Here is a 23,848-nt window from a genome sequence, read left to right on the forward strand (position 1 = left end):
CCCAGTCTGAGGCTGCTGTGATGAAAAAGGGATTTCATTCACAGGGAAAAAAAGCAACAAATACAGGATGTTTTTTGCTTGAAATAAGCCAAAAAATCTGCCAATGGAACTAGTGAAAATCGGCTTGTCAAGATTTCTTGAAATAAAATGTGATATTTAGGACTTTTGAGTTAAAAGTGACCTTGAAATTAGCTTAAAAACCTCTTCAAATGTAAAAAAAAGCTTGTTTCATGTGATATGTGACTCAAAACAAGATGTTTTCAAGACTTTTTCATTTAACAAGATATTCCAGATGTATTGTCTTAAAACAAGTCCCTATATCTGGCTGAAATAGTACTTGTTAGGCAGTTGTGTCTTATATTAAGTGTAATGAGATATTTTGACTAGAAATGAGACAAATATACTTGGTAAGACTTTAATTTTATTATTTGATCTACTCACCGATAACAGTTTGGTGAAAGTCGGCGTCCTTCGGAAGATATTTAGATCACTGGAGATCGGCGTATATCCATATAACGGGAGAGAACAGGGCAGAGACAATACAGCCTCTAAATAAGGCGTTATCTGTCTTTATTTCACCAATACTTTAAGACCAATGAATGAATGAACGCGTACTATTGCACTGTTAGCTCAGAGCTGCCCTGTTGTTGTTATCGGGGGCTTTCTACACCTAATATTGAGTACGTATTTGATGCCAGAAATAAGGTCCAGGTTGAAAAAAAACGAACTTCCCCTTTAAGTTTGTTGGTCTTAACATCCCGTCGTTGTTGTAAATTCATTCACATTCATGATTAATGATGAATGAATAATAACCTGATGATCTGATAGAAAAGAGGATTCAGGGAGGTATAAACAGGATCTGTGTCTGTCAGAAGTTTACACACTTATGTAAATGTACTTTATTTATACAGCCCTTTACAGACAATCCTTACGGTGTACCAAAGTGCTTTACAGCAGGTAATAAATAAAGAGAAGAATAAGTAAAAACAAATAAAAGAACAGTGAAAGCAATAAAATACAACAAAATAAAATAAGATAAAAGTGTCGTCATACTGGGTATTAAAAGCCATCCTAAATAAGTAGGTTTTTAGCCTAGATTTGAAGAGGCCCAGGTCAGAAATAAGACTTATGAGGCAGATCGGTTCAAATATCAACTTATTTTGCTGAATGATCGAAGCTGAGATTATGAAATTAAGTAAACAAAACAAACAAAAAAAAAAAGCCTCAGAAAGATTTCAATGTTTTTGATCCGTTTGTACTCAGATGCATCAAATTAAAACAACACTACAGCTACGGTATCTTCCCAAACCCTGCTGCCGTTCTCTCACTTTAACATGTCAGCTGGTACAAGCCTGCAGAAGCCTTCATCCTCCTCCTCCTGCTCTCCCCCCACCCCCCCTTTCCATCGCTCTTCCCGATTTCTCCCTCCAGCAACAACGATGACGAGGACTTGTCCCCGGAGCAGAAGATGGAGAGAGAGAGGGAGCGGAGGATGGCCAACAACGCCCGGGAGCGCCTGCGCGTCCGCGACATCAACGAGGCGTTCAAGGAGCTGGGCAGGATGGTGCAGCTGCACCTGAAGAGCGACAAACCGCAGACCAAGCTGCTGATCCTGCACCAGGCCGTGGCCGTCATCCTCAGCCTGGAGCAGCAAGTCCGAGGTCGGTTTCTATGCAGACGACGCCTGAAATGTACATGTAGATGTAGGCTGTGTTCGAAACCGCATACTACATACTTCCATACTGCATACTGCATACTACATACTACATACTGCATACTACATACTGCATACTGCATACTACATACTTCCATACTGCATACTGCATACTACATACTACATACTGCATACTACATACTGCATACTGCATACTACATACTACATACTACATACTACATACTTCCATACTGCATACTCACCGATCAGACAGTATGCAGAGCATTTACCCACAATGCATTTCGCTCCTGCCCGAGCCGAAATCAGCCGGCCTGAAGCTGATTTCTCTTAAGCTCTAAACTCTGTAAACTTTAGCAACATTTGAAACATTTTCAGGAGAGAAAGTAGTCGTTTAGATCCCCAACGTGTTGAAAACCTGACAAAATACCGGCTATTTACAATTTTGTTCCCACGAATTCGGTGCTACTAAAGCTAGCCGTAGTGAGCAACGCACTTCCTGTTATTTTCACAAAATAAAATACCCGTTGCCTTTTATCATAGGGAAAGCCATTACCATCCAATTGGTGCTTTTGTTTTGAAAACAGGAAGTGAACCTACCCTCGTTGTAGCTAGCTTGAAACTGCCGTTTTGACAGGAAATGTCGATCGGCGACGTCACGTTACGTTGCATCTTGGGTAGTTTGAGTATGAGTAGTAACCTCATGATGCATACCCAACATTTCGGAGAGTCTAGTATGCATCCGGGAAAAAAAGTCAGTATGAGTAGTAGGAGTAGCAGGTGAAATATTCTGTTTCGAACACAGCCGTAGTGTCCGAGGAGCTCCAGCAGAGGGCGGCAGGAGCACCTGTTGATGGTGTTCCATCAAGCTGGAGATTAAAGTTTCTTCCTCTTTCTGTCTCCTTCCAGAGCGAAACCTGAACCCCAAAGCGGCCTGCCTGAAGCGCCGCGAGGAGGAGAAGGTCACCGTGACGTCAGACGGGACCCCTCTCTCGCTGGCCGCCGCGCACCACGCCGCCGCCGCCGTCATGGGCGACGGACCGAACCCCCTGGGACAAATGTAAAACGCAGCAACGTCTCCTCCCCCCCTGAATGGTCAGAAGATTTCACTTATCCACTAATCTGCTGTTGTACCTTCAACTCGAACCGAAGAATCATTCTGACAGGCCAGAAAACTCCAGTAGACTCAAGTCAATTCTTGTGTTTATGGCTTCCAGTAAATAAACCGTTACAGGAAGTTTCTGTTTTCAGGGTGAAAACATGTCCAAAACGATAAAAAAAAAAGAGGGATCATTTGTCCATCGGCTGTCTCATATCACCCATGTCCCGTCTCTGTACTTTTTAACCATTTGAAATCCAACCGGATCATCTGAAATCTCACCCTCTCTCAGAGTTCGTGTTAAAAACCGCTGCATCGTGGGTAGTCTGATCAGGAACAGACACTTTTTTTTTGCCACATTATTTTTATTTTCAGTTTTTAACACTTTTACATACAGCTTTTACATTTGTATATCTTCATTCAACTTCCATACAAAAAGTCGCTGCATTTGTTTAAAGACGAGTAAAAGTAAAACAAAACATAACACTCAAAACAAGGATGTTATATTATATATATTCGTTTTTTAAAAAACATACAATATTGAAAGTGAGATATTTTACTGAAATTAAAATGTAAAATGAATTTAAGTCCTGTTAACCAAGGTGATAATCTATATACAAACAAGTATTATTAATAAATGCAAAATAAGACACAAATATAGAGAAAACATACAAATCTTACAAGGTCAGGGTCTGCATTGCCCACAAGGATTAGTCATCCACTTCTTCATCTATTAAATCCAAGTCCTTAATGTAGCTGATGCTCCACATGTCTTCAAATAATTGCCGTTTAGCCTTTAATATGTAAGTTATTCTCTCTAATGGAAGGCTTGCTAACATCTGTCTTATCCACTAAGTAGTACTCTGTCTACAGATCTTTTTCCACAATAATGCAACACATTTCTTGGCATAAAGCAAGCTGAGGTCCATAAATGCCCGCTCACTCCTACTATATTTATGTTTCTCTGGGTATATGCTCAACAAAAAAAGTTTAGGGTCCAACAGACACACTTTTAGTAAAAAAGTGTACGCTTTATGCAGATTATTCAACCTAAACACTTCTACACTGGAAGAAATGCCCCATCAAAAATAAGTTAAAAAAAACAACAAATACGAGATGTTTTCGCTTGAAATAAGCAAAAACATCTGCCAATGGAACTAGTGAAAATCGGCTTGTCAAGATTTCTTGAAATAAGATGTGATATTTAGGACATTTGAGATAAAAGTGATCTTGAAATTAGCTTAAAAACCTCTTCAAATGAAAAAAAAGCTTGTTTCATGTGAAATATGACTCAAAACAATATGTTTTCAAGACTTTTTCATTTAACAAGATATTCCAGATGTATTGTATTAAAACAAGTCCCTATATCTGGCTGAAATGGCACTAGTTAGGCAGTTGTGTCTTATATTAAGTGTAATGAGATACTCAATGTGACAAAAATACTTGGTAAGATTTAGATTTTTTTTCCAGTGTAATCTTTAGCTTCACTTTATATTTACATTTCTTCATATTTTTTTTTTGGCTGATTATGACTAAACCAGATGAGACGCACCATCCAACGCAGATTCTAGCTGCTGAGTCAGCTGAAAAAAAGCTTCCACGTGGGTCTGTAAAGGACCGCCATACGTGACCGAATGGTTAAAACTTACACAGACAGCATGTGCATATGTGACACGGGTGAAGCCGTCCTTTTCAGTTGAACGAATCTGTCGACGCGCATCCGTGGGCTCGTGGCCGCTAAAACGCGGCCGAGCCCACGATGTTGAAGTTGGCTGAAAACAGAAGCCACGAACATGAGCTGGTTTCCGTCTGGCCTGGGTACATCTTAACAACAGATTGGCAGAAAGTGTGATTTTTTAACGTGTGACTGTGGGTGTTTGTCCTGTTCTCCTCTGCGGTCAGACTGTGTTTTATGTGTTTGCATGTCGCTCCGTGGCGCTGGCTCTTTGCGTCTTCCTCGTCTTGTACTTCCTGTTCCCAGCATCCGTGTTTCAGACGCTTTTACAATAAGTGTGTTCCACATCGGTAGGCACCGGTAGGCACCGGTAGGCACCGGTAGGCACCAATAGGCATCGGTAGGCACCGGTAGGCACCGGTAGGCACCGGTAGGCACCGGTAGGCATCGGTAGGCACCGGTAGGCACCGGTAGGCACCGGTAGGCACCGGTAGGCACCGGTAGGCACCGATAGGCATCGGTAGGCACCGGTAGGCACCGGTAGGCATCGGTAGGCATCGGTAGGCACCGGTGTGGAACACACTTATTGTAAAAGCGTCTGCAAAATGGCCGTAATATCATATTATATACTTACACTTATACTTATACTTATACTTCCTGTTCCCAGCATCCGTGTTTCAGAAGATGGCGTTCAGCAGTGAAAAAACAACAAAAAAAAGATCAGAATTGCATGATTTTTCCAGTTATAGTCAGAGATGATGTAAAAAATCTGTCATCTACACATTTGTGTCTGTTCTCAACCCCACTGAAGCCCCGCCCCCTTCGAGCCCGCCGCCGCCAAAGGCTCTCGGGACTTACCCTCTTCTTCTTTTCCGTGTTTGTGTTGTTCGTGACCTTCCCTCCTTTCCGACGCTGTCTCTATTTTCTCTTGATTTTCTCACCAGGTCCAAGGTGCCAGAGTTCATCAAGATGATGAGTGACCACTTCCTCTGACGGCGTTTCCACGACAACCACCTGGCGATCGAACAAACCCGTCGTTGCTTCAGCCTGACCAATCAGTTTCTCTGGAATTTCGGCCTGACCAATCAGATCAGCCTCCGTCTCTCCTCTCATCCGTCGACCCTCCTCTTCGCCATCGTCCTCTTCGTCTGTGGAGAACTCGACCTGCGGGGCGGCGGCTACTGTCGCCGCTCTGCTCCTCCGGCTGAAGTGAACCGGATGCTTCTTTGTGGAGACGTTTAAAACGGCCGCCGCCGCCGCCGCGCGGCCGCTTACGAACGAAGTGGCAGCTTTTGATACAAAGTGACAGAAACGGACAAAAGTTGTTTGGAATCACTTCATCCAGGAAACTCTCCTTCTTGTACTACATGTTTTATCAGCATTCCCAGTTTTAAAGAACAAAAAGGTTCTATATAAATATATATAGTTGAAAAAATATATATATATATATATATATATATATATATGAAAAAAGGAAAAAAAAATGACTTGTTTAAAAGTGCAACTTGACACGGGCAGTGAGGAAGGTCAGGGTTGGGGAGGGACGTTCGGAACGGAACAAAAACATATCACAAAGTGTTTAAAGAGATTTTTTTTTAACGCATCGTTGCGCAGCTGCCCGCCGCCGCGGCGCCTCGCTGACTGAATGGCAATCTTAACGCCACACTGTGGATTGAAGCCGTGCCTGATCTCCTCTTGGATGCAAAGTCAGAGAGATGCACACAGAAAGCAGACAAAAAAAAAAAAACGGGGGGAAATATTTCCACACTTACACACCTTTTTACACACAGTAGAAGAAGAGATTAGGAGGCGAAATCTGCCCGGCGACCCCACTCTGCTTCTCTGACGCGCCTGGACTGCAGAGATGTGAAGGAAAACTTTCACAAACGCTCGACTATCATAGGTGTCGAGGTCGACTTGCTCTCCTTTTCTAGCACATTCCCAGCCCGAGTGCAAACGTTGTAAAACCGATCCGAGCGGCGAGGTTTGCGTCTGTTATTTGTACGTCGTGCTGTTCGCCACGTTTGACTTTCTTCACTCTGCAAACCTGTACAAACTCATGTCTTTGTAGTGTGAACACGAGTGCTAAAAGCTTGGACGTCAGTTCCCAAACGGGAGGAAGAGAGTTCTTGGAAAATCAATCATTGAGTCAATAATCAGTGAATCAGCGAGAGACTCCGGAGGGACGATGGAGTTTGGAACAACTGAAGGTGGAGATGGTGCGATAGAAAAGCAGGAAAAAGGCTTTTCTCATAGATGGAAAGGTTTCCAATTCTTTCTGGGACAGAGTTTGAGGCCGGATAGTTGACACGTGGCTCAGCTCTGGACCGAACGCCCGAGTGAATCACTTTCCAGGTTTAGCACATTCCCCGAGTGAAGGCCGGCGAAGTCACGGAGGGGTGGAGGAGGAAAACCAGAGTCCGGAGATCCAACTGATGATGGCGCTGCAGGGGAAAAGCAAGGGAACAATCATGGGGGTGAGGGGAGGGGAGGGGAGGGGCAGCAGAGGTCAAAGCATTCCTGTGTTGGATCGTTTCCCTGATTTTAGTGTCCGGCAGATTATAACCATAAACCTCCAACTCCAACTCAGACCTCACCCCTGCCAACGCACCGTCACCGTTGATGAGGGGGGGCTTTCGGTTGACACCGGAGGTGTTCGTCTTTGCCTTTCGATTCCTTTCCTGATTGTGTCGCAGCGATAACCAGCCCCTTTGGGCTGTCAGGTCCAATCCGGGGTTCCTGCGGATCCTAGAGAGTTATTCCCGGTCAGAGGTGGAGCGTCTGGCTCTGGTGGACTGAGGAAACCTCCCAGCAGTAGTGACCAGCAGCTGAGAGCAGCATTACATTACATTACATTACGGCCATTTTGCTTTTATCCAAAGCGACTTACAATAAGTGTGTTCCGCATCGGTAGGCACCGGTAAGCACCGGTAAGCTTCCGTAGGCATCGGTAGGCATCGGTAAGCATCAGTAGGCACTGGTAAGCATCGGTAAGCATCGGTAGGCATCGGTAGGCACCGATAGGCATCGGTAAGCATCGGTAGGCATCGGTAGGTATCGGTAGGCATCGGTAGGCACCGGTAGGCACCGGTAGGCACCGGTAGGCACCGATAGGCACCGGTAAGCATCGGTAGCCACAGGTAGGCATCGGTAGGCACCGATAGGCACCGATAAGCATCGGTAGGCGCCGGTAGGCATCGGTAAGCATCGGTAGGCATCGGTAAGCATCGGTAGGCATCTGTAAGCATCGGTAGGCATCGGTAGGCACCGATAGGCACCGGTAAGCATCGGTAGCCACAGGTAGGCATCGGTAGGCACAGGTAGGCATCGGTAGGCACCGATAGGCACCGATAAGCATCGGTAGGCGCCGGTAGGCATCGGTAAGCATCGGTAGGCATCTGTAAGCATCGGTAGGCATCTGTAAGCATCGGTAGGCATCGGTAGGCACCGATAGGCACCGGTAAGCATCGGTAGGCACAGGTAGGCATCGGTAGGCATCGGTAGGCACATTAACACAGAGCAGAGTAGCATAAGGATCCCCTTTAGACTTTTAGACTTCATTGTTGACCCCAAAATCAGCCCAACGAGTTCAGCAGCAGGACGAGCCAGACGTGGGCCACCATTTGGGCCCGATCTCCCCGTAAATTCATCCAAGTTAACCCGGATCAGTTCATTATATCTGAGGAAAGTCCAACGGAGGAGCCCAACCAGCGGCGTCCTTAGTCAGCGCGATACTTTATCAGGTTTATGCGGTAGGTGTTTTTAAGCTGGAACAAACAGGTCAAAAAGAACAACCTCTACCCTCCAGCATCAATCAAGACTGTTTGGACTGACTGCGAGAACATTTACAGTTGCCTGGTGTCAATCTGGAAGCCCCCCTTCACCTCGCTTTGAACCCCTCTCAACCCAGACCTATGTTTGACCCCATCCCAGTTCTCTACTGACACTAGCCTTATGAGCCCTGAAGCCGAGCCCTAGGCCCTCTCCCGAACCTCTTGCCCCACCTAAGCACTCCCACAGATGCAATTTGAACATTCACACTTCTACCAATGTGCCTTTTTAGAGTTCATATCATTCGAGTTGCCAGAGGAGGACATTTACCTGGTCTTTTAATAGGATGCAAGCTTAGGGAAACCTGTTCTTAGTCGTTAGGTTCTATGCAGTCAGGTTTTTTCCAGACCTGGGAATTTAAAAAAAGCTAAAAAGGAAAAAAAAAAGTATTTTTTGGATTAAAAAAAAAAAGTAAACTGTATTTAATCTACTGTACACTTATATGTAAGTAGACAGCGTGTTCTGGCTCCGAGCCAACGGGACGGACGCTTGACTTAGCCCCATCCAGGTCCTCCCCATCCCTCCAAGTCCTCCATACCCCAACCCCACTTTCCTATTCCAAGCCCCAACCCTGTTTCCATGGTGAACAATGCGTCTCTTCTTGTATTATAGCTTATCAGCCTTTTATCAATATTTGATCGGCTTGTCTATAAGCCAATGTAGTCTTCAGTACTAAGTGTGTGGTCGTATGTTGTAAAACAGTTCTTTTCCTCTCTTCTTGCTCTCTTTTTTTAAAGAAGAATCTTTTCTCTTATTACTTTTTTTGTCTGTTCTGGTTTACATGTCAAATACAGAAAATGTCCAAAAAAAAAAAAAAAAGAAGAAATAAATAAAAGAAAAAATAAACAAAAGAATTTAAAAAAAAAAAAAAAGAAGAAGAAAGAAATCAAACAACACAATTTGCTACCCGACGGCGCTGTTCTCTGTTGGTGTTCATTTCCATGCGTTTAAGATCCCAAACATTCAGCAGGACGGCACGGAAACTGGAAAAGAATCTATTTGAATAAATCAATCTATATATAAATGTACAAAAATATATACAATATATAACGAGGGTGCCGTTTCTGTTATTTTTTTTATTGTTATTATCAGTTGCTTGGGGAGGAGTGATTTTTTGTCAAAGACTGAACTGATCAAAGCTGGCGAGGCCCCTCGATGTTCTAAATTTTCAACTGACTTCCTTGTGTTCGCTGTTGTTGTCATGACGACACCTTCTGACCAGTTCGGCACCCCACGCAGGACTAAAAAAAGCAAAAAAGAAAAAACAGACCGGAGACGCCATCGGCTCCGTTCACCGCTATCGATCCGAGGCAACAACACACAGACGTTTGTAAATTGTATGCAACAAAATGGCAAACTTTACCATTATTTTAAAATTGTGTATGTAAAAGTTATATTTTTACATGTAGACTGTTGTTATTTTGTGTTTTAGAAATATGTTGTATCCTTTGTTTTTTTGTTTTTTTTCTTTGTTTGTTTTTTTTGTTAAAAGATGAAAGAGTAAAATTCAGTGTGTGTTGAAAAAATGTGTCACATTGAAAATGTAGTGAGGTCAAGAGTTCAAAAGCTTTTTTTTTTATTTTTCATTATTATGTTTATATCTGTCAGGGACATTTCTGAGGGTTCGACTGAGGAATCAGACTTCGTAAAAGTTCGTTGAATTCTCCACGACTCATAACATTACCAGTTTTAGTTGTACTTTTTACAGAGATACGTGTAAATAGTCAGCCATTTTCCGTGGGGTGAAGATTTGCCACTGAGACACAATGAACGTGGTTTTTTTCGTGAGGTTGTATTTGTCTGGTCGCAGTAGCCAGGTGCCGACTTTTAGTTTTGATCGGTGGTGCTCGGTCGTGTTCATGGTTTCGGTTGCCGACCATCTGAGGTGTAAGTCAAACTGTTGTCTTAGCTTGCACATCGCATCACGTGTATCAGAGCCGACGTGAGCCGTTATCTGCGCCATGTGGACGATTTATTTAAATAAAACGTAAAAAAAAGAAATTGAAAATTGAATAGAAAGGAGAAAAAAGCTTTTTTTTTTTTTTTTTTTTAAGGATCGCGTCAGTTTTTTGGGATTTTTTTTGCAATAACAAAATCTGTCACAACGTTTGAAAGTTTGTGGTAACAACTTCTGTTTTAGTGCATCGAAATTTAGACAAATTACGAAAAATTCTTCGTTGCGGTATCCAAAGAGTGTGACTAACCTTGGCGCCCCCTGGTGGCTGTGGGTCGGCTCGGACTCCTGCGCTTTTATTTCCTTCGGGGTGGAGTGTAAATGTTGATCGGAGGAAAAACTCTCGGCACCTCATTCAAAATTAATATATGAACATGTTAGAAAAGATTGGAGTGTTGCTCGTAGAAAGGAGCTGGTCGTCCGCAAACAATCTCTTCAGCTATTTCCCCAAAAAAAAGAAATCAGATCGCGTGCTTGGCGGTTTCGGTCAAGTTTTTAGTGTTTGCCATTAAAATTGAGCTTTTTGTGAAAAGGAAAAGCTGCTCTGACTCGGACCTAGGTCAAACACTAGGGTTGGATCTGTCAGTTGTAAGTGCTAATTGTATTTTTTAAGTAATGTTATTTTTGCAATGTTTCATTTCATGTTTTCTCTTTGTTGTATAATCAAGTCATCTCCCAAATTACAGTATCCTCATTTTTATGTTACCCCTGGTGTTTCTATTAGCCAAATTGTTAACTGCTTTTCTTTTTCCTCCTTGTTGTACATACACACCTCATTTCTCTTTTTCAGTGACTGTGCCATGAGCTTTGTAATCTGTTACTCTGTACCAGTTTAACTGCAATAATGAGTTGAATTCAAAATGGCCGCGGCTGTCCTTTTTCTTTTCTTTTTTTTGTTTTAACTACAAATTGGTCTTTCTTACAGCTTCAAACATGAATAAAGGTTCAGGTGCATTCGTGATCAGAGCTGACCGACGTCATCAGCACCACACGTCTGAAAGTCTATTTGCACACCAGAGTTTTTTAAATAAAACACATTATTTCCATTATTTCCCATAGAGGACATCATTATAAAAAAAAAAAAGAAAGTCTATGTCGGCTTTTAAAATTTGGTAAACACGACTTCAGTTGAACAACAACACATCGTATCTTACACCTTAATCAATATTGATCTAATAAAACCGCAAAAACCTTGAAGTGACCATTTTGTGTGACGTTATCAGTCTCACATCATTCAGTGGGTCTACATGTTGAGATTAATTTGATTACAGCTATAGTTGGGTTCTGCTCCTTATTTGAGCAAGAGTAATTCTCCTTGGATATCTGGCGGTGAATGAATGGGATCAGAGGCACAAAGCGTGTCATACCCCGGTATGATAGGTGGCGCTGTACCCATTCCAGCTGTTGCTAATAGAGCCACTTCCTGTTGACCTCTTCACCACCAACAACAACAACAAACTCAGGCATTGGAGAAAGATGGAGAACGCAGAGCCAGATGAAGCTACGTCCCTCTACATTTGGTCTGTGATGAGCTGCTTGTTGCACAAACTCGATGCCCAACGGAGCATTCTCTATCGCGTTGTTTGCTTCTTAAGCCCAAATCCTCAGCCCTCCACCACCGTGCTTAACATTTAGTATGTGGTGTGTTGGGTAGCGCTGTCACCTCGCAGTAAAAGGTTCCTGATTTAGATTAAATCGGGTTAATTGGCAAAATTTCTGTGTTATCCCTGTGATGGACTTGCAGTAAGTGGGATAGGCTCCAGCCCCCCGTGACCATGAATAAGATGAAGTAATTAATGGAAAATTAACGTTTTTCATGAAACAGGGCGTTTTGCATTGTGACAGACGTCTTCATTTTGGTCCTATCTGGCCAAAGAACATTGTTTCAGACGTCTTGTGGTTGGTTCAGATTTGTAAACCTTCCGCACACCTGAATGCTCCAGACCAGCAAACCGCCAAAACGTCGGATTTTATGGAGGTGCTCACAGCTCCTGATGATCAGTTAATCAAATGCATTTGATCAGCAGCACCTAGCCGCTACTCGCCCTCTTATTTCCTAAGAAGGCAAGCGTGTTGGAATGCAGCGATACCTCTTTTTTTCAAACCGATACGATACTTGGATCTGAGTACTTGCCGATACTTCTACAACAAAAAAAATGCAATGAATTGGAAGACAGGTTTCGGTCTCATTAGCCCAACCACACTGTTCCCGATTAGCTCGACATCTCCCCGAGCCGCCAATCTAAAAAAAATAGGGCTGAGCAACGATTAAAATGTTTAATCTAATTAATCACATGATTTCCCTGATTAATCGCGATTAATCGCATTTGTACGCAAAATCCAAAAATGAATCCAAAAGTAGTGTATAGCTTTTAGCATTTAGCTTTATTTTAAATGTGCTGCCATATGAATGAAAGTGCCATAACATTTGTTGTGCAAACATACTTTTAACATCAGCATCTTTCTGTAGTTTTTATGTAGAAGCCTCGCTCCACTGTCTGTTTCCTTGAATGACTTGCTGCTATCAGTTGTGTGTTTTGCCTTTAAGTGATATTTTAGACTGGAACTACTACGCTGAGAAGACAATTCAACTTGGCAGAGTTTACAGATGACTTTGGTTCTGTCGACTCCGCCGTCTGGAACAACTTTAAAATGAAAATGGCCGAGTAAAAGTTCCGTACCCTTCTCCATGTTTGGTGGATCCGCCGATTACTTTCTTTTCTGGTTCCGCAGCAGGTTAAAACTACATTTTTTACAGTGCAAAAGGCTCTCAGGAAAAACTAATAATTCTGGATTTGCAGCATCTGGCAACAAAATGAAAGCAGGGGGATCTTTTAGCTCTGTTTCATCAAAAATGAAAAAAACAACCCCGAACAATTCCAAAGCTCTTCGTTGGCTCTCTCAGATGTATCCAGGAGTCGGCTGGTGTTTAGTTGCAGTGGAGGTAGGACGGAGCTCAGACCTGGAGCCGAAACTGCCCAATTCTACATTTCTATCTTTTACTCCTGCTCAAAAGAAAAGATGGAACCTGCAACTGATGTAGATCATCGACCACAGAAACAAAGAGGCTTTTGAATTTGAGTTTCAGAGGAAAAACATCTGTGTGGATGAACATCGAGACTTCACCAGGTCTAAGACTGGGGGAATGCTGCATGGAAGCTATTATTTAAAGGGATAGTTCGCCTCTTTGGATATGAAACTGTATAACATCCCATATCAGCAACATCATTTATGAACATCCTCTTACCCCCTGCTGCGTCCTGTGAGCAGAGTTCCAGCCTCGTTTTGGTGTTGATGAAAGTAGTTCCGGCTAGTTGGCTGGGGTTTAAAAAATAAAGCGTTTTGCTTCTCAAAACAATATGCGTTCAACAGAGTAATACATTTGCATCACAAAATCGTTCTCCAGGAAAAAGTCAGACCTCACTATCGCTTGGCCCTATTTTCTCTCCCTTCGTATCACTGCCTGCTGCATAGACCGTGCAGACCGAAGTGCAGACCGGGAGCACGCAGTGATACGAAGGGAGAGAAAATAGGGCCAAGCGATTGTGAGGTCTGACTTTTTCCTGGAGAACCATTTTGTGATGCAAATGTATTACTCTGTTGAACGCATATTGTTTTGAGAAGCAAAACGCTTTATTTTTTAAACCCCAGCCAACTAGCCGGACTACTTTCGTCAACGCCAAAACGAGGCTGGAACTCTGCTCACAGGACGCAGCAGGGGGTAAGAAGATGTTAATGCACGATATTGCTAATATGGGATGTCATACAGCTTCATGTCAAAAGAGGCGAACTATCCCTTTAAGTGTTCTCTGGCAAGAACAAGAAGCCTCAAAGTACTCTTGACTGATTCAGGTCTTTCCTCTTACCTACTTTAAGATCATTTGGAACCAAAACCAGGTTTTAATCTTCCTCGTAACCGCCCAGGAGTTAGAAACTCAATCACTGCCTGTTGGGTTTTTATCTTATAGTGATTTAAGAGGATCATGTTCAGGAAACACGAACAACACAGTGCTTTAAACTCCTATAAAGGAAAATGAGAGGCAGCTGGTGGATTTCTAAGGACTGATGAGTCAACTGAAGTCGTTTAGGTGAACAGAAGAAAAGAAAACGAGCTTTTGTGTTAATGTGATCAAGCCAAAACTTTACAGTTCCTGCCCGGTGTCGGTCGCCCCCTCAAGCCATCAAAGCGCTCTGCAGCAGGACTTTGGCAGCAGATCTTTCGATGTTCTGGTGCACGTTGATTAGTTGATTGGATCGTATTCAAAGGAGCTTTCGGATTTGGTAAAACTCCCTGAGACCGTTCTTGTGTTTTATGGTGTGAAGGAGTGACAGTGCCATGGGGGCAGGGAGTGTGGTTTGTGCTCGTAACTTCCACATGAAGGCGGTTTTTCAGACAAATATTTGTAACATTGACCACAAGAGTACAGCTTGTGCTAAAGGAAGGCCCTTAAAGGGGAACTCCGGGGCATTTGAAGCGCGTTTCCATTGCTAGAGGTTGTCAAATACTGATAGTAGGACACAGACTGGTGCAAATCTGCGCTCCCTGTGTGGAGATTGCGCTGTTTGCGCAGCCTGTCATGCGAGGCTAATACGTGGTGGCTAAGGGGCAAGTGCTAACCCTTCCACGTAAAACAACAACTTGCACACTGCAGAAACGTCACACCACTTTATAAACCATCCGACAATAAAGTCACAAGCCTTACCATCAAAACCATATGCATGGTTCTCACATTACTGGCATGGGGACGTTACAAAACAACTTTATAAACAGCATGTAACTCACCGGCTGGTTGTAGGCTCGCGCATGTTACAGCCCAAAAGACTCAATGCACGATACTCCCAAATACAAAGCAATTATTTAAAACATTACAACAATATTACTGGGCATGTATTGTTGTAATGTTTTAAATACTTGAACGCAGTTTTTCTAGAGAAGATAATTGTTTTGTATATGAGATTATCGTCCATTGACTCTTTTGGGCTTTCACATGCGCGAGCCTACAACCAGCCGGTGAGTTACATGCTGTTTATAAAGTTGTTTTGTAACGTCCCCATGCCAGTAATGTGAGAACCATGCATATGGTTTTGATGGTAAGGCTTGTGACTTTATTGTCGGATGGTTTATAAAGTGGTGTGACGTTTCTGCAGTGTGCAAGTTGTTGTTTTACGTGGAAGGGTTAGCGCTTGCTCCTTAGCCACCACGTATTAGCCTCGCATGACAGGCTGCGCAAACAGCGCAATCTCCACACAGGGAGCGCAGATTTGCACCTCTCTGTGTCCTACTATCAGTATTTGACAACCTCTAGCAATGGAAACGCGCTTCAAATGCCCCGGAGTTCCCCTTTAAGGGAAGGACGAGGACCTCTTCAGTTACTTGAGTTCATGCTGGAAACATGAAAATCCACCCAACACAACCAGAAAACCTGCACCTGCCTAAAAGGCGAAAGTCGGAGAACAAAAGTCTCTATGCACAGATCATGACATGACGGGATAGACGTGTCTATCCTGGCTACTGTTGGCAGATAATTTATAGTTATACAGTAAATTATCAGAGATGGGTAAAGATTATTTACTTACAATTATTTTAACTAAAAGTTCACTTTCCCTACAACTTCAAACAATCTGAGCAACTTTAGGAGTGGCTCTGGTGATTTCTGTTTAATTCACAGAGTTTATGTCGTTTCCATTTGAACGCAGTCCTTTGTGTTTTTTAGAGACTTAATGTTACCAGCCTGCTGTAACAAGTCTAATTCACATTAAGAGTTTAATGGAGCTACTTACTCAGCTGAAGGGACGGTGCCTGGCCAATAAACTGTCTTTTCGGCTCAGGATGAAGATTTGTTGTGACTCACTGAAGTGCTGTAATCTGTTTATAACCAGAAGCGATATGCTCTGACGTCAGTTTACCTGATGCTGAAGGGAACGGAGTTTACATAGTTTCAATGTTAGCTCACAAAATGACTTGTCCTTTGAAATAAAGAAGAACATCGGGATCGTTTCATACAAGATTTTCTCTTAAATCCACTGGGGTTTTTCTGAGAGTTGCAGTGTAGTTACAAAGGGTTTTTTCTTTCTTAGTATCAACTGAAAACAACTAAAAAGAATATCCATTAAAACACTGAGTTTCGTATTTTCGCAGAGAGCTTAATAGTTTAATTAAGCTTCAGTTAATCAGCTCACTTAAGGTGCATTTTCACCAACCAAGTGGGTGCAACAGACACAGGGTCCGTGTGTTATGTGCTGCAAAAGAACGTAAAGAAGAAGAGAAATTATTAAACATTTATTAAAAACTCATATTTGTTTTTAAAAATTGTGGCATGGACCTCCAAACTTGTGGTTAGTGGCTGGTGCTGTGATCCTTAAGGGAAGGTAGGGGTATGAAGGCAGACCTCACTTCCTGGAAAATTATTCAACTTTGTTAAATATATATTAAAAACTAATATGAATTTTATCAACATGTGGTATGTAAACCCCGGTTATGGTTAGGCATGCAGTCCTGTGACACCGCCTGGTCCTGTTACCTTAGGGTTAGGGTTCAGTGAAAGGGAAATTTGGTAGTTTATCTTTAAGCTTGCCCTGAATTCGGTTTTATTCTGGTCAGGGTAGATTAGGATAATTCAGTGATTTTAGGGTTAGGGTTAGTGTGTCGCTCCACCCTGAGCCTACCGTTAAACCAGGAAGTCCACTTCAAAATCTGTCCATGTTACACATTTCTGTGGGATTTAGGGTGTTCTAATTTAGATCTTACATCATAACTGCTGTTAAAATATTACACGCTAGCATTTTATTGTGACGATTTAATTGCTTTGTTACAATCCGAGCTCTCTGTTTTCATTCATTCTGGAGCCCAATGAATGCTGTGCTTACAAACAGTAACAACTATTCCAGTGATAAGTTAAAGTCAACAGATTTTATGAGTCAATGTGGATATCAAACTTCACTTGACTGAGAAAAAATGGAAATTAAACACCAGGAATACTCGCCAATGTACAGAACTACATGTCCTCATACCTCCACAGCAGGGCCCAGTATGGGGCTGAAATTTTGAAATGCTGGTTCTGTTAAGGAGGCCATCACAGCGTTATATTACAGAGGCTTGTATCTGTAAATTAACTAGTTATCTCGAGAAAACCATCAAAAAAAAGTTTATACGTACCAAAGTTTATACGTTTATACGTACTCTGGGCTTCCGTAAAAATCTACCAAAGCACCAGAATGTTTTTGGTACAATTGGTCACCCTGAGTTCATTTTTGTATTTTACATCGTAACACAGTAAAACAAAGGAAATACAATAGTATTGTATCTGAGGCGCCCATTAAACCATTGCAGGATAGAACTCAGACCTCAACACCAACCAGGTCTCTGCAGCTGTTCATTTTACAGGCTGGAACAGTTTGAACGTTTCAAACCTGCTCACACAAATTCTGAATTTTTCTATTTCACCTGAACAGAGTCGAGTTGTTGGGATGATCGAGGGGAGAACTGGTTCGTGTTTTCCAGCATGTCCACACGCGTCACCATCAATCATCTTTCCACTTGTTTGTTTCATCATGTTCGGGCCGAACTGATTTTATCTGCTTCGTGTAATATTCATCACATTAAATGTGACGGTAGCCTTCAAACGTCTTCAAAAATAATATATTCAGCCCGATAATAGGCGTCCCCCCTCAAGTATGATGAATATTACACCCAATTATCAGAGCAGAACAAGAAGAGCTAATGACCAAAAAACAAAAAGCTTATCGATCAGTTCACTCTAAAACAACCTGCATGATCTTATCTCACAAGAAAAACACACAACAGTACTTTTTAGAGCTGAAAAGGTCACTTATGCATTGAAATAGGCCGGTAGTAACCTTGTTACTTCGTCAAAGAAATGTAACTTAACACAATATTTGTGTACATTTGAAAACATTTCTAATAAACGAAGAATAATCATCTTCTCAGTTTTCACCAGAGGTGGGTAGAGTAGCCAAAAATTGTACTCGAGTAAAAGTACTGTTACTTCAGAATAATATGACTCAAGTAAAAGTAAAAAGTAGTCATCCAAATAATTACTTGAGTAAGAGTGAAAAAGTGCTCGGTGAAAAAACTACTCAAGTACTGAGTAACTGTTGAGTAACGTCTGATTTATTTGTTAACACAAGCATTCAATCAGACAGACAAAAATACTAAATAATCATCTTTAGGCCAATTAGAGTTCATCCAATTGATAAAATAAATTAAAACTAATTCATTAATTACAAAATAGCTTAAATTAAAATAATCCAGGTAAATTCAAGTTCTTCAATAAAAAATAAAAGAGACTTAGGAAATGTTTAAAACATATGTAACCCATATGTAACCTAAAAAACAAACATTCACCTATCCATGGGGGAAAAACGAGTTTAGGAAACTTAGCGCTACATGTTTCCTCAAGTTAGATGTTGAGTTTCTGCTGAAATGTGCGTTTGTTTTGGTTGACACAGAAGACACATAATGTAGCTGCTGTTTCTCACTCTTTGTAAGGTAAACATGCTTTCAGTATGAGGCCTCGTCTGCGTCTTCATTTCCCACCGTTGGTTCTGACATTTTTCACCTGTTTCTTTGTTTGTTTGCTACGACTGCTAATGCTAAAGCTAACCCGTCCCGCCGCTGAGATCGAGTACGGTCACGTGACCAGACTGCACGGCTGCGTCTGATTGGTGGAACACAGTCAGGTGGTAGAGCCTTTGGTGGAAGTCTCTCTCTCTGTCAGAATAAAACATTAAAATGAGGCGTACGCGGGGGGATAAAAATAATGAGGCGTAGAATACCAAAGAGGTAAGAAGAGAAGTAACCAGCTCATTGTAGCCTAATGTAGCGGAGTAAGAGGACAGTTTCTGCTGCACACATCTACTCAAGGAAAAGTAAAAAGTATAGAGATTTAAAACTACTCCTAGAAGTACAATTTGTTCAAAAACTTACTCAAGTAACTCCCACCTCTGGTTTTGACATCCAGAATCTCTATGTTTGGACAGCATTTTCACTGCTAGTCGATAGGCTATAAAGGCATTAATCTTTGAGCGTTTTTCTTCTATCAATGGCTAAATGTTGTTAAATAATGGCAGCACTGGGAGTCAGGGTCCACACAAGGAGACTCATGAACATGCTACACTCATACTCAATCGGTCAGTTTTAGAGTCAGATGAAAGTCTTTGGAGGAGTCTTTGAGTATTGTCCAAACTGTCTTCATTGGCTGCAACTGTGAAGATGTTTGCCTGCTTAAAAATTCATCATTGATGGACTTTGCTTGTTTTTGTATCGGTTTTGCTAAATGATAAACTTGTGCTTTGTTCTTTAAATCAAACCATGTTATAAATTCATGCGTTCAGCCTCCATTTTATGTCAATCCCCTAAGCCTGGTCATAACAGTGATCCACTGATTTCCTACTAAAGGCTGACATTTAAAATGGTCATATCTGGTAAAGATTAATTTTTGTTTTTCAGTACAATGAACAAGCTTGAAAAATGAGCATGTTTGTATTGTAATTGTGAGCCAGTTAGCATTTAGCTAGCTGAAGTGGATTCAAAACTTCAAAAAGTATGTTCCACTGGTTATTGTAATGTCAGTAAGAAAGAAACAAGCTAGAGCACAAACACTCAAGCACCTAAATATGTTATAAAACTAATATATCTGCTGTATTACCTTTGCAGATACATTGTATCTTTACTTAGTTTTCTGTGAACCACAGATAAGGCTTAGATAAGATAAAACCCAGAACAAATTGTCTCTCCCTGCTGGTTTACCCTCACTCGCCTCTTTTTATTTGGTTATGATAGCACTTTTGTTTTTACACAATGTTGACCGGGCCGAGTCCAAGTCTTGATGTTGGTATTTGGATTATGTGTTTTTGTCTTACATCATTCATGAAAAGTCTGTTTTCAGCGTACCCACCTGGTTAAATAAAGAGGAAAGAGTGTAAATCTAACCAGAGAGGGGTCAGTTTCGGTATGACTATCTTTAGGGTTCCTAATGGTATGCTACGACTTTACTTCACACTGAAATGTATTGTTAATCATTTGATGTATTGCTATGGAATTTGGTCCAGACACTGGATCTCCAGAAGATTAATCCCTCCAATTTTGGTGATCCTTCCATTTTTATTTTAATTTCCAACGTGTTATAGCATAATCAGTACATGCTAGCATTGTCATTGTAAGCACCCCAGCATCATCTTTGTAGTTATGTTAGCATTGTCATTATAAGCATGGTAGCATTATCAATGTAAACAAATTAGCATTATCAATGTAAACATGCTAGCATTGTCAGAGTAAATATGCTAGCATTATCAATGTAAACATGCTAGCATTGTCAGAGTAAATATGCTAGCATTATCAATGTAAACAAGTTAGCATTATCAATGTAAACATGCTAGCATTGTCAGAGTAAATATGCTAGCATTATCAATGTAAACAAGTTAGCATTATCAATATAATATTATAATTATATTACAATATATCAATTTTTTTTTAATTTCCCCCATTGGGGGATGAATAAAGTATTTTTCTATTCCATTCTATAAACATTTTTGCATTGTTGTCATAATTATATCAGTATTTTCAATGTAAACATGTTAGCAGTGTCACCATAAATATGCTAGCATTATCAATGTAAACATTTTAGCATTATTATTATGATTATATCATTATTATCAAAGTAAACAGGTCAGCATGGTCAATTTAAACATGTAAATCATTGTAAACTAGCATGTTGGAGTTATTATTATTTTCTGCAAATTAGCAGAATCAAAGTTAACACGTTAGCATTGTCATTTTAAACATGTTTGCATGCTCATACATGCATTCCTTTTATCCTAGTCAATGCCCACAGAAATAGCAGCTATACTGTTGCAGCTATAGATTATTTCAGATCCTACAATATGCCACCCCACCGTGTAAAACTGTGACTGTAGATTAAATGGAGACAGATCGAAGAAGATAGCGTGAAAGATGATAATGATACAAAGGTGTATCATGCCAAGAAAAAGACAAAAATGTAAATGTATAAAAAAGATGACAGATTATCTGCATCACTGATCACCTCTGATGTCTTAAACTGAAGTGTGTGAGTCAATGTTTTTTTCACTGGGACGCTCCCTTTTGCATCACTTTTCTTTTTTTTTTTTAACAGTCACACCCTTAACAATCAGTTGACACACAGTTTACTCTGCCAAGCAGTGGAAAGATGCATCAGATCATAAAGAAATTAACCTTCTGTTTGCCCCTTAACTGTAGGTTGCTTTAAGTTGTTTATAATGTATTTAAACCTTTAAAAAAAAGACAATCTTTTGGATTACTGATGATCTCTTGGCATCAAACTGCAATGTACAAAGTACCTTTTGGCATATGATGTAAGTATGGTGAAAGGGTATATTTCCTAACCTAATCCAGACAGTTTTGGTCCCAAAACCAAACCGAACACACAGTTGGATTAAAACTGAGAACAGAATGGTGTTACATGGGATCCTCACTCCTGTCTACAACAAGAAAAAAAAAAAACACAAACAAAACAAAGAGCATAAGCTGCTCGTCACAATGTGTGGACTGAAGATAACCCAAACAGTCAACATGTCTGTGAATACATTTAATGTAACCCTCCGAGTTGCTCTGAGGTGAGCAAGTGGATGATCAACCTGAAAAGCTCACGGGCCTGTGCTATGAAGCAGGATTGGTGATTTAGGGAGGGAACGTCAGGTTCAACTCCAGGTTTTCACTCAGTGGGGTCACATGGCACTGAAAGGATCGGATTATTGGCTAAATCTTTCCTTTTTGGTTCTGGTCATCAGTGGTGACTGTGATTGGTTATGTGACCCCATTTAAAGGGACAGTTCGCCTCTTTTGACATGAAGCTGTATAACATCCCATATCAGCAACATCATTTCTGAACATCTTCTTACCCCCTGCTGCGTCCTGTGAGCCGAGTTCCAGCCTCGTTTTGGTGTTGATGAAAGTAGTTCCAGCTAGTTGGCTGGGGTTTAAAAAATAAAGCGTCTTGCTTCTCAAAACAATATGCGTTCAAAAGAGTAATACATCACAAAATCGTCGATCTAGAAAAAGTCAGACCTCACAATCGCTTATCGCCTATTTTTGCCTCCCTTGAAATCAATGCGTCCAGCCATCTAGCGATAGCTGCACCTGTTACAGTGTTTACTGCTCGGAAGCAGGGGACTGCTCGGTCTGCACTTCGGTCTGCACGGTCTACACAGCAGGCAGTGATATGAAGGGAGAGAAAAGAGGGCCAAGAGATGTGAGGTCTGACTTTTTCTAGATCGACGATTTTGTGATGCAAATGTATTACTCTTTTGAACGCATATTGTTTTGAGAAGCAAAACGCTTTATTTTTTAAACCCCAGCCAACTAGCCGGAACTACTTTCGTCAAAACGAGGCTGGAACTCTGCTCACAGGACGCAGCAGGGGGTAAGAAAATGTTCATAAATGATGTTGCTGATATGGGATGTCATACAGCTTCATGTCAAAAGAGGCGAACTATCCCTTTAACATGAATGTGCACCTATCCAGAGTCAGAAAACCTGAGTTGGCTGCTGAGTGCGATCTCCCTTGGTACAGGTAGTCAAGGTGGAAAACCTAAAGATGCCCTTTTTTAAAAAAAGAAAGCAACTCAAGCTAACAGATGCAGAACAACAATGATCCAAAAGTAAAAATCTGAAAAAAAACTGACACGCACAGAGTTCGTCTGCTTCTTCGTGGGGGAGTGATTGGTTATCACCACAGCAGGTGCGTCACAGCGATGAATCTGAAGAACACCTCGTGCTTATCTTGCTTTGACCAAACAGAAGCGCTCGGTGCCCTGGGAAAGAGAGAAAGTTGTCCAGGATGATGCACTTTCTTCATTTCGTGAAAGTAAGATGATTCAAGATGAGATATGACTTAATTAATCCCCACAGGGGAATTTCCCTTACTGCCGTAGGAATGCATGACGTAGGCCTAATAAAAAGATTCAGAAGTTCCCACAAAGCAGCAGATACCAGCGAACAGGTGATTTTTAGTTCAAGACATTTAGGTTCAAACAGATACCTGAAAACATAATATTCTGTTGGTAAAAGGCAGGAACTTCAATGATCAACGTTTCCTTATTAAAGGGACAGTTCGCCTCTTTTGACATGAAGCTGTATGACATCCCATATCAGCAACATCATTTCTGAACATCTTCTTCCCCCCTGCTGCGTCCTGTGAGCAGAGTTCCAGCCTCGTTTTGGTGTTGATGAAAGTAGTTCCGGCTAGTTGGCTGGGGCTTAAAAAATAAAGCGTTTTGCTTCTCAAAACAATATGCGTTCAAAAGAGTAATACATTTGCATCACAAAATCGTTCTCCAGGAAAAAGTCAGACCTCACAATCTCTTGGCCCTATTTTCTCTCCCTTCATATCACTGCCTGCTGCCGCCTGCCGACAGCCGCGCCTGTTACGGTGTTTGCTGCTCGGCCTGCACAGCAGGCAGTGATACGAATCTAATTTATTATTTGGGGGCCTAGCAGCGAAGCTGCGAAGGCACCCATTGTGTTATTGGGGGCCTAGCAGCGAAGCTGCGAAGGCACCCATTGTGTTAGTAGCTTTTCTTATTATTGATCCGTTTCTG

At 41.5% G+C, this 23,848-nt stretch overlaps 1 protein-coding gene across 5 annotated transcripts in view; it reads left to right on the forward strand.

The window, feature by feature from the left end:
• tcf4 (transcription factor 4) overlaps nucleotides 1-11,094 on the forward strand; it is a 297,188-nt gene extending 286,094 nt beyond the window's left edge. For 4 of the 5 annotated variants that reach the window (XM_075456124.1, XM_075456125.1, XM_075456128.1 and 1 more), the window contains 3 exons: nucleotides 1,432-1,661; nucleotides 2,582-2,732; nucleotides 5,391-11,094. In XM_075456124.1, coding sequence (XP_075312239.1) covers nucleotides 1,432-1,661; nucleotides 2,582-2,732; nucleotides 5,391-5,439 — 430 coding nt within the window. In that variant the 3' untranslated portion in view covers nucleotides 5,440-11,094. Of the gene's footprint in view, nucleotides 1-1,431; nucleotides 1,662-2,581; nucleotides 2,768-5,390 lie in introns of all 5 variants that reach the window. The other variant, XM_075456126.1, reaches the window with a different exon arrangement.
• The last annotated feature ends 12,754 nt before the right edge of the window (nucleotides 11,095-23,848 follow it).

This window comes from Odontesthes bonariensis, chromosome 22 (assembly GCF_027942865.1).
Source record: "Odontesthes bonariensis isolate fOdoBon6 chromosome 22, fOdoBon6.hap1, whole genome shotgun sequence".
Lineage (NCBI taxonomy): Eukaryota > Metazoa > Chordata > Actinopteri > Atheriniformes > Atherinopsidae > Odontesthes > Odontesthes bonariensis.